Below are 12,025 nucleotides of genomic sequence, written 5' to 3'. Positions count from 1 at the left end.
TTTTTAATAAACTTTCTTTCTAACGTCATTGTTCTTAGAAATTGCTCTCGTACATGTACATTATAGTCCAAAACGTAGAAAAAATTGTTAGAAATTTTTTATGTTACATATTCAAATACGCTTGAATATTCAAAAGTAAACGAAATACTTCCAAACAAAGATTGTTAAGAAACTGTTTTTTTTTCCTAACATTATTTGTCTTAGACATTGTTTTGACACTTGTATATTTTAATACAAAACGTTGTTAGAAGTTTCTTATTTTACATATTTGAAATAAACGGAGTATTTTTGGATTGTTAATCAATTAATTTTTTTTAGCATCATTGATCTTAGGAATTGTCCTTGCACTTGTACATTTTAGCATGTAGAAGCAATAGTTTTTCATTTATATATTCGTGTTTGTACGTACATTCATAAGCGGCGTACGATGACAAGCAGTAAACGTACGCGCAGTAAAAATTTATTACCGTTCAAGTGTGTAACATTATCTTCATTATGATTATCTTTCACAAGATTCAAGCTTTAATTGAATCTCTAAGCACTTAAAGGTCTCTAAGCACATTAAGTTTACCTGCAACGTTGTTTAAAAAATAATCAGAAACTTGGTTTTTTGGCACTTTTGATCTCAACTTTCTGAAAAATCTGAAGTGTAAAAATTTCGCTTGCAGATTTGGATTAAATATCTATGAAAAATGACACATATTATCCACATTGCATGTTTAATGTTGAGCTATGTAATAATCGAAATATTACGATGACAGGTAAATTAGTAGTTAATATTTTCTAAATCGAATCAGTGTATTAATTATTAAAAGACAGTGAATAGTTTGATTTTAATATTACATTTATAACAATATTGACAATATATAATATACGTCATATTAATTTTTTTATAATGTATAATGAAACATAGTAGAATTATATAATAGTAAATTATATAATAGTTAAAGATATAGGTATTCATTGTAGAACAGTGATTAAACATATTGACAAGCGTATTATATTATACATATATCACGTAATATTATTTAATTTTAAAAAACATATTCTAAGATAATTATAATTATAATTGTTTCTCACGCGCGACTTTTCGCTTATATATCCTTTCTTATCTTTAATATTTGAGATAAATATATTATAATAATAAAGTTAAGCAAAGGTAAAATCCGTAATTGCATTTAGTCTGTCGTATTTAAATATCGCGTATCAAATAAACCTTACGTATTAGCACATTTTACAATAGTTGAGATCTGCTGCCGAATCCAAGGTATATATTTGGCCACGTCGACGTAGACGATAAACTTCCCTAAAGGACACCTACGGGCGAGGTTAGTTACCGTTCGCGAAGCCATGCCGCGCAACTGATAACGTCCACTGATAGAGTCGAAAAGCATAAGTCCGCTTCCGTAATCAATGTTGCAAAGATTGCTCTCGTACCGCGAACCAGCGCAAAAAGTGCGATTTGAAATGAGACGGACAAAACCTGGGTCGTTTCTTCGACAATCCTCCTAACCGTGCAACAAAGCCAGATTTTTACTTGCACAATATATTTTACTTATAACAATAACAAAGAATTCTCTCACGTTTCACATATGCGTATGTAGGATAAATATGCGGAAATGTATTACTTCAAGAGAGTTTAAAATTAGAAAACCGTTTTTCTTTATTAAATAATTACGCTTATCGATTTAAAAGGAATTGATACATTCACGGAAGTCGGAAAATTGGCTGTAAAGATCATTACCTGACTCACTATCGGTACTCTCGTCATCCGTGGTTCCTCAGTGTATTGGCCGAAGTTACCCGAAAAGTTCTGTCCCCATCCTACGACATATCCTGTCTTATCAATCACATTTTGAAGATTGGTAGGACCAAACCAGAGGCAAATAGGCTTGATGAAAGGGCTGTAAGTCACGGGTATCCTGAGGGTTAAAATCGCCAGATCAAAGTCAGCTATGTCCGTGTGTGCATAGTCGGGATGAATCTTGTAGCTCGCAACATCCCGAGTAATGGTTCCTCTCTCACGCCACTGGCGTGAATTTAATTTTCCAAAGGCCACAAATAAATTGTTAGGGTCTATGGTATCGTTCCCAGAAGAATTCAACTTTAAGCAATACGCCGCTGTAAAAAAGGCAGAAATATGCATTTTTTAATAATTCACAGACTCTATCGGGGAAAAAATTATATAAATATCAAACATATAAATTAAATATTTTCTCAAAGCGCATACTTTAAGAATCATGTAAAGATAATTATGAGAAAATATCCCAGGAAACATCAACTAACAATTAGTATAACTGTCAGTTGATGTTTGCCGGGATGTAAAATGAGAACAATTATTCAGGAAAAAAATTATAAAGTAAGAAGCACACATAAAGTTGCATGTTTTATACTAATAATGACGAATTTCTTTCTTCGATTTGGTAGCATACTTGTTATAACATGGCTGGTTGTCAGAACGGAACCAACACACTGAAACTCGTAGCTTGTTGTTACAACGAAGATTGTTACCACCCATGGCCATTGGCCCGGTAAAGCCTTCTCACCGTCGGAGAGCAACATATTTGTGTCGTCAGTATAATAATTGGTAGTACCGCATTCATTGTCACCATCAGAAGGAGTGGCAGTAATAGGTTTAGAGTGGCTCAAGTAGTTCAGATACTCGTGACTCGGATTATTTTTGCGATAGTTGCTCGAATTTCGACGCCAAGAAAGTGGCTCTTCGTTCGACAGGTACACAATATGTGCCAATACGAGAGTAGCTCTGATATTTCCTCTTGCTGCGAAATGTTACATGTCTCAAATCGTACGTTCTTTAAGAGTAACAAAAAATTTTATTTTTTTTTTAATAGAAGTTATTTTAAAACACAGGTAATGTTCGTGAGATATTTTTTTTACGAAAAGTTAGAAAACGGTGTATAATAAAAAGAAAATTTTAATTGGCCTAATAAACTTTATTTTCTACTTATTTTCGCCGTTTTATTTGGAAATTACACATAGCCAGATATAAGTAAAAAAGACTAACTTGACACAAGAATAAATGCCTAGGAAAGACATTTGTTAATATTATAACTTCTTTAAATATATATTTCGTACAAATATGATACTTACATTCAGGACAGTATTGTCGATCATTAAACCATATTGCAGATAATGTTGGATTTGGTTCGCCTGGTTGTGAAAGGAAATAAATATAATAAAACAAAGAATTGCCCTGTTGAACAGCTTGAACAGATTCTTTTATCGGTCGTACCAATTCTAATCGAAAAAATTTTTTCTAGAATGCAACAATAATTAATTAAATTATTTATATACTTATTATATAAATAAAACTTACAAATAATAAATTAAATAAACGTTTCTAATTAATTAGTTTTAAAATTTTTTATGTTTTTAAGTTTTAATTATTTCCTGCTTCTGTTCTTTTTGTGAGAGAATTGTGTATTCAATTTTGTTTTAAATATTTAAAAATATTTAAAAAATTGTTTCACATATCTTAAAATTTGTATGATACAAACTATTAAAAAAAACATTTTTAAGTTATGCTTTGGTTATTTTAAAATATACTATTTTTCTTAAGGCAAAAACAGATTTATTTCTTAAAAGCACTAATTGCAGAGGTTTAAAATGTATATTATAAAAATTATTATAAATTTTATGTATTAGTCATAAACCTTTTGTGTATTCTTCTACACCCTTAATAAAGATAAAAAAGAATACTTACTGACGACTCACTGGCAACATTTAAAGCCACTTTTAAATAAAAGTCATCATTTTCTGGAGGAGTTGGGATTTCGATCTGTCCCAAAAGTCCTGACATTGTCTCAGGTTTGGTCATATATGTAAAATATTCGGAGCAATTAGATAATTGCCCTTGTACCAAAATAACTGTTTTGGTGCAAAGTAGACACAGTAATAACGAGATCAAAACGGAAATCTTGGCCATTTTTTTTGAGATTCTGTTATAAAATTAATAAGATACATTTATACAATTTATAAATGTACTTAATATTTTTAAATTGTTTTAAATTTTTGACATAATTTTAACTTTATTATTCAAAATGTATGTCACTAACATTAGCTTTATGAATTTTTTAATTGTTTAAAAAAAATTTTTGGTAAAAATTTAGGATTTCTTCGAAAACACAAGTTTTCTTTTTACAACAATAAACATAAAAATAAAATGTATAAAATTTAAAAGTAGTATGTTTTTATTAACAAATAAATGGAACAGTAGAAGTGTAGATGTCTTATAAATAATAGGGGTGTATGATGGACTTTGTTCCACCTAGAAAGTCGAAAACCTATGTGAAACGGTGTAGGTATACACGTTTTTACCTAAGCAGAGAAAGATATACAATAGACTTTGTTCGTGGAAAATTGAAACCTTTGCTTCAAGCACAAGATATAATTGTTTCTCTTTTATATGGGTTTTCGACTTTTTACGCGAAGCGAGGTTCATTTTATATCTTACGGCCCAAAATGTGCAAATTACTTATTTGTACAATTCGGGTTTTGTTAATAACGATTTAATAAAGACACGCCTTTTCCTAAAAACAATTATTATACATTTTTTTATACTAACTTCATTGATTGCTATAAATAAAACTTGTGTTTTCAAAGAAGTGGTACTTTTAGATATTTAACTAATTTTTAAAATTTTTTTAATGAATTACTTGTTGCAAAAAGCTTATCAATATTACTGAATAAAACTTTGTGATATAATCATTATAGTTAATAAGATTGGAAAATCGGATATTGTTATATAATGTAAAATAATTTACCACAAGTAAATGAGGAAAACTGTTAGATCAAATAAGCTCAAAGGTCATAAATAAAACGTCACGAATATGATAAACTCGGCATCTAAATATAATATATAGTATATTAGTATGTTTATTAGGAAATACGGTTATTGAATATTTAAAATATTTTAACTTTTTATTTAGACTAAAGTTTTTTTTCTAAAACTGTTCGAGTAAAAGATATTTACTCCCCTAATAAGACTTGAACAAATTGGTAGAGTTACACATTTTGTATAACAAACATATAATTTATTTGTATTTGTTTTTAAATGTAGGTTACTTCCATGCATAAACTGTATGATAAAACTTATGCATCCAAGAAAATTTCTCCAATTATTAATTATATTTCCAGTCAAATCCATTTAAAAAGAAAACTAGAAAAATAAATATCTGCGTACAAATTTAAACTCATATACATCTATAAATTTCACACATTCTCAGAGCATATATTAAACTTGCACTTTGGTTATTCAGTACACATGGAATTAGTTTATATATTAGGTATAATTACCACTTTGCTTAACAAATTTCAAATTGTGGTGAGCATCAATGCAACTCTCATATGTAACTGTCTGCCTTTACTTTAATATTTCATTTTATTAACTGTCAATCCTTATCTTTTACGTTTTTATCAGAGTATTTTGTATTTTCTTATTGATTGTTAGAATACGCTTCAAGCATTTCAAATTATATAAATATTTTTATTTACGTATATTTATTTATATTATTTATTTTATTATTATTTATTTATTTGTATTTATTTTATAACACTGTTTTAAGGCATTCTTATTAAAACATTCGTATTGAACACTCTGAAACGTTTCCAAAAAGCCAAAAAGGAATTCAGATATTTAGTATATGTACTTATATGAGACCTGTTATTTTTTAACAACTTTTAAAATTTATAGCTTCAAAAAATATATTCGTATAAATAGCGTATTTACTTAAGCAATGCTAAAAACATTGTAATTAAAAAAAATAATTAGTATATGTATACAAAAAATGTAATTATTTCTAAATTACAATTTGGAAGTTTTATAATATATAATGTTACATTTTTTATATTGGAATTTTAAATAAAGAGCAATTCTGATCAAAATATGTGTAAAGTGAATCTTTGAAATAATTTAATAGATAATCACAGACTCAATATATGCACATAAAAATAAAAAAGGTTAATAATACGAACTAATTAAGAAAATTAAACAAGATAAAAAAAATTTTTTTAATGTATGAATAAAGAATAATAAATTAAAATAAATGTGTTTTGACTTTAATAAATCTTTTTCAAAATAAAATAATCTGATCAAGCGGAAAGTTAAAATAAAATTGTAAAATTAATAAAAGTAATTAAAATTATATATTTTTTAATTTAACACTAGAATAACGTCATGTAATAATGTCACGTGTGCAATGTGTTAATATTGTTTCTTTATTTTATGTGCGCAATATTGTCATGTGTGCAATGTGTATCAGCGCAATATTATCATGTGTGTAATGTGCATGTGCGCAATAATGTTATGTGTGCAATGTGCATGTGTGCAACAGTGTCATGTGTGCAATGTGCTGCGTGCAATATTGTCGTGTGTGCAATGTGTATGTGCGCAATAATGTCATGTGTGCAATCCTACTCTTATACCTTAATTATTTTCGTGTGTGCAAACAAAGCTGCAGGTAATCGGAATTGTAGGCAAACGGGACCCCCCCAATAATTTTTTATCAAAATGTGTTTGCAATTTTCATGCTGAAGATGCATTTAATGTTGCATTAGTGGGAAGTCAAAGTCATAAGTCAGGTCATGTCATTTAGTTCATTTACTATCATTGAAGGTTGTAGGAGTCTAATCTCTGCTCCGTTACACAAATTTTCATTACTAGGAATCAACTTACATACAACAGCGACTCTCGTATATAACTCGTCTTTACTAATATCTTGTCTACAGTTAATTCTTATCGCTGTTATGTTGATATTCATGATTAATATGTATTTGTATAGAATGCGTGCGTCAATTACTATTCAGATTACAGAAATAATTATTGATATATTTTATATGTTATTAATTCGTTTAATTTATTAAAATACAATTATTAACAATTATTAATTAATTATGATTACATTAGGTGACCACAAAGGATATCCGATCCTAGCACACATTTTTACTTGCTATATTGACAGTTTTCATTATTTTGACAAAAGAAATACTAAATAAACTTGAAACATTAATCTTACAATGTGAAAAATTAATAGCTATTATTGGAGATATCCAAAAATTATGGTGGACTTTTACGTTCATCTTGATCCCGTCTATCTTCCTATTAAAAATGGACGATGCTCGCATTTCTTCTTGTATGGTTACACTTAATTAAAAAAAATTAGAGTGACTGTAAACATCTACTTACATTGTAATGATGATGTTAAAGCACGAAAATTACAAAATTACGAAAATAAAAATTTTTATTTGAATTGAATTGATCGCACTGAAGGTAGAAGAGATCTCAAATCAAAACGCGTATTATGCATTTGGTTGCTACAAGCTCACTAACACGCTGCGGCTTATGCTATGTATCAAGATGCTTAGAGAAGACCTTGAATTACAGGTAGATAGCGCGCAAAGTCTAACTTTTGAAATAAATGACTTTTAGTTATAAAGTATCGACATAAAGCATGCACTAAGCATTCCCTGCAAAAAGTCTTGAAAAGTATCCGGCAGAAAGACAAAAAGGAGACGTGATTAATTTCTTTCTCTGTCTAGCGTCCACTATGCTAAGGTTAGACAAAGACAGCGTTTGACCAGGACCAGTTGCTGTCTCTCTCTTTTGGTTAGACATGTTTTCTCTGCCATCGCGCAGTATGTAGCTAAAGCTAGCAACCAAAGGCAGCAGCCAAACGTCGAGCGGCCAGGGCTGAACATCATATAGGCGTTTCCAGGAGGCACCATTCAATCAAACGTTAAAAATTCCCTGGTTATAAGATTCTTAACAAACTTTGAAAAATTTGCATAGAATTTAGTCATTATAATACATAATCGATCATTTGCAACAAGACTTGTAATTTACCAATTGTTATAAATTTTTTTAACTAATTTTTATCGTTTTCCGCGTCTCACGCCTAAACGCAAAGTATGATTTCCTTCAAATTTGGCTGGAAATATCTTTCCGTAACCCACAATCGACTGATCGATCATTCGCGAGAAGACGAGCATTTTCCTAATTGTTATAAACATTTAAAAAATTAATTTTTATCGTTTTGTGCGCCTCACGCCTAAACGCAGAATACGATTTCCACCAAATTTAGCTGGAAATATCTTGTCCTAACGCACAATCGACTGATCGATCATTCGCGATAGGACGTGCATTTTCCTAATTGTTATAAATATTTAAAAAATTAATTTTCATCGTTTCTTGCGCCTCAGGCCTAAACGCAGAATACGATTTCCACCAAGTTTGGCTAGAAATATTTTGTCCTAACGCACAATCGACTGATCGATCATTTGCGAGAGGACGTGCATTTTCCTAATTGTTATAAACATTTAAAGAATTAATTTCTAACCTTTTCTGCGTCTCACGCCTAAACGCAGAATACGATTTCCACCAAATTTGGCTGGAAATATCTTGTCCTAACGCACAATCGACTGATCGATCATTCGCGAGAGGACGTGCATTTTCCTAATTGTTATGAACATTTAAAAAATTAAGTTTTATCCTTTTGGGCGCTTTAAGCATAAACGCAAAATACGATTTCCACCAAATTTGGCTGGAAATATCTTGTCCTAACGCACAATCGACTGATCGATCATTCGCGAGAGGACGTGCATTTTCCTAATTGTTATAAACATTTAAAGAATTAATTTCTAACCTTTTCTGCGTCTCACGCCTAAACGCAGAATACGATTTCCACCAAATTTGGCTGGAAATATCTTGTCCTAACGCACAATCGACTGATCGATCATTCGCGAGAGGACGTGCATTTTCCTAATTGTTATAATTTATATGTCCAAAAATGTTTTATTAAATGTTATAAGCATTTAAAAGTTTTTATCAATTGTTATAATAATTATAATAAATTTTTAAAATTAATTATAAAGAAACAATTGTTTCTTCTGCAAAAATGCAGTAAATGCAAAAATTACACGAAATAATGTCTGTCAAATTCTTTTCAATATTCTTGAAACGTGATTAATGTGCATTTAGATCAATTTGCATTTGAAAGTTTATCTTGTTGCAATTCTGATTACAATAAAGTTAATATTTCATATGTCGTACAACAAACTTATGGTTGGACGTTCTCGATTGGTCATAAACTAGACAGGTTTTCGAGTCTCTAGGAAAGATCTATCTTATCGCCAATCAAAAAATCTAATGTCATACGACACATGAAATATTAGCCTAACGTGTTACCTTCTAATTTTGATTATATCTGTGTAAATAATCATAAATCAAATTTAATACCGCGTTTAGGCTAATCAGATATTTATATTTGATAGTACAGCAGTTGATAATATCGTTATTTGATCTACTTGTATCCATTAGTGATAACGTTGTTCTCTGTACCACAATTATTATGCATTTAAATATAAACATTATATTCTCTGTTGTTATCGATTGCTAAATTTGTAAATACTACACGTTTTGACAAAATACATTTTCAACAGAATTTTAGAATTCTGAACTTTAATTAAATGTAAACATTAAATCTCTTGATAATATACATATATCTCAAATTTGATTTTTTATCATCATTTATAGCTTCAAAACAAGCTCTAACTTATTACAAATTAAATTCTCAACATTAAATATCTCAATTAAACCTCGAATTAAAAGTTTGCCTTCACTCAACACTTTCACGATAAAATCTCATTATTTAGATACTTAAAAGTTCAACTGATGCAAAACTTTCTTTATTTAAATTGCTCGAAATTTATACATTACTTTAACAGTTTACTAAAAGGGAGGTCTATCAAAAGTTTAATCTTTAAAAAAAGTTTTTATGCCTTCGAGTTTTTAAGTGTAATTGCTTCGGCAAAAAGTAAATCTAAAAGATTATCACGAGATGTTATGTTAGGATTGTATCTTTAACAGATACTCTGTTGTTTGCATCGCCGTAACTGTCTACACAGGATGAGACGTGTGTCGAGTTGGCTTTGAATCTTGAGCACGATTTGTCACTGCGAATTACACATGCGATGCCGAGCTCGATTTTACTGTGAAACATTATGTCATGTGAATTGGTAACAAGATGCAACCTCCATAGTTCCACGTGCGTACCGTCAATGAGCATGGCCTTTGTAATGCGATGTGTCCTTTATAAAGGCACAAATCTGTCGATGAAGGCTTCTATGCGGCAAGATAGCAGTAAAATCTCAGTAAAACATAAAAAATTACCGATAATAAAAAATACATAAAGATCGAGATAAAAGAAAGAATTCTTGAATTCTTTAACTCGCTTTGCTATATCAAAAGTCTAAGCAAAAAACGTTTTACATAAAAAATATATACAATTATATAAAATATATTTATATAATTTTTTTGTAAAATCTCTATGTATATGCAGAAGAAAGTAATGAGAAGAATTTGAAAACTAACTTTCTTTTACAACAAATAAATTTGCTATTAGATTCTAGAACAATGTTTACATGTATATAATATAAAAATTTTTATATAAAACTCATGTGTGTTTGTGTGTGTGTGTGTGTGTGTGTGTGTGTTCTGTGCAATTTTATATAAAGTAAATTTATATAATTTTTTTTGTACAATTTCTAATTAGTATTTAAAAAATTAATAATAAGATATAAAAATAATTAAAAGAAAAATGTTTGCATTGTTTCTTTTAATTGTGTGTGCGTATGTGCGCGTTTATAAGTACATATTTATATACCTATTTATTTATAAATATTATACATATTGAGCAACAAAATTAGCGCAACAGGAATTTATACCAAAATTTCATTCAACTTTGAATAATCGTAACTCCGCAAAAATTTCCCGTATTGAAAAGGTTTTTTTTTTATTTCAAAGCTTGAAGTCTTTAGTTTAAAGAGCATTTGTTAAATTTTGATTTTCTCCGTTTCCCTTTTCAGTATTTTTTCATAGTAAAAACGTTTGGTATTCAAAAATTTTCATACTTTGTCGCGCTCCACAAGATGCAATAAATTTTTTCCGTAAACTTTATAGGAATTATTGTAAAATATAAACTTTTCTCTACAAATTAAAAAATGTTGAAGTTTGTACTATTTTTTTGGCGAAGTTATGACATATCAAAGTTACCTATGCACTTTAGTCTGTTACAAGCATATATGCTTGTTACCGCCAACATTAACATTACTCGATGCGCACCATGACAAGATTGTTGGCCAGATTTTGCGCATTTTGTGTGTGTGTGTGTGTGTGTGTGTGTGTGTGTGTGTGTGTGTTAGACGGAAAAGAATATTGCATTACAGCGCATATAGCATGAAATTAGATTCTGCATTCTGTATCTTCAAAAAGTTATTGAGAGACAAAGAAGTAAAACACATGTATTTCTTCCAACTAATATTTTCTCATTTTGTTCGTCCAACACGTTACAAACACATATGCACGTCACACATGCACGCACGCTACTTACACACATATACACACACACACAAACACGATACGCAAAATCCGCAATCTCTTCGAAGTGCGCATTGAGAAATACTAATATTGGCGACAATCATAAACAGACTAAAATGCATAGGTAACTTTGCTATATATCAAAACTCCGTCCAGAAAATCATAGATTTCAATTTTTTTTTAATTTGTAGGGAAAAGTTCATATTTTACGATAATTCTTATAAAGTTTACGAGAAAAACTCATTGCACCCAGTGGAGCGCGTCAAAATATAAAAATTTTTGAAGACAGAACACGTTCTTACTTTTTTCAAGATCCTAAAAAGGGTAAAGAAAAGGCAAAATCTAACAAATGCTCTTTAAAATAGAGACTTCAAGCTTTAAAATGAAAAAAAAAACTTTCCAATACGATAAGTTTTTGTGAAGTTATGATTATTTGAAGTTGAGTGAAATTTTGATATAAATTTTTGTTGCGCTAATTTGGTTGCTATGGATATTATAAGTATACTTAAAAATATTTCCTGTAAAAAATTTTCTCATTTCTTTAGATTTCACTTTTTATAAAATAAACAATATTAAAATTATTATTTTATCATATTTTAATTTTTTAATTATTTTTCTTGTATATTTAAACAG

General features: G+C 29.4%; 1 protein-coding gene across 5 annotated transcripts; it reads right to left on the bottom strand.

Annotated features, from left to right (window-relative positions):
* Positions 1–702: 702 nt before the first annotated feature.
* Positions 703–7,355, bottom strand: LOC105827850 (serine protease gd). 5 transcript variants are annotated; one of them, XM_036283418.1, is made up of 8 exons: positions 5,317–5,365; positions 4,994–5,179; positions 4,785–4,866; positions 3,725–3,959; positions 3,112–3,277; positions 2,433–2,780; positions 1,745–2,121; positions 703–1,508 (listed from the first exon to the last, which is right to left on the bottom strand). In XM_036283418.1, exons 4-8 carry the CDS (start codon positions 3,944–3,946, stop codon positions 1,218–1,220), a joined length of 1,404 nt encoding a protein of 467 aa, XP_036139311.1. In that variant the 5' UTR covers positions 3,947–3,959; positions 4,785–4,866; positions 4,994–5,179; positions 5,317–5,365; the 3' UTR covers positions 703–1,217. The 5 variants fall into 5 exon arrangements, with proteins under 5 accessions (XP_036139311.1, XP_012521479.2, XP_012521478.2 ...); XM_012666025.3 differs by lacking the exons at positions 4,994–5,179; positions 5,317–5,365 and adding an exon at positions 7,205–7,355; XM_012666024.3 differs by lacking the exon at positions 4,994–5,179 and having other exon boundaries at positions 5,317–5,389.
* Between the last annotated feature and the right edge of the window lie 4,670 nt (positions 7,356–12,025).

The sequence above is a fragment of the Monomorium pharaonis genome, chromosome 2 (assembly GCF_013373865.1).
Source record: "Monomorium pharaonis isolate MP-MQ-018 chromosome 2, ASM1337386v2, whole genome shotgun sequence".
NCBI classification, from domain to species: Eukaryota; Metazoa; Arthropoda; class Insecta; order Hymenoptera; family Formicidae; genus Monomorium; species Monomorium pharaonis.
Note: the sequence above shows the minus strand (reverse complement) of the source record. Positions and strands in the feature narration are given on the sequence as shown.

Coding starts and splice junctions, on each gene's coding strand:
- LOC105827850 (XM_012666025.3), bottom strand. CDS start 3,946: ATGGCCAAGATTTCCGTTTTGATCTCGTTATTACTGTGTCTACTTTGC. Junction 3,278..3,724: donor ATGTTGCCAGTGAGTCGTCA/GTAAGTATTCTT, acceptor GTTGCATTCTAG/AAAAAATTTTTTCGATTAGA. Junction 1,509..1,744: donor GAGTACCGATAGTGAGTCAG/GTAATGATCTTT, acceptor TTGCACGGTTAG/GAGGATTGTCGAAGAAACGA.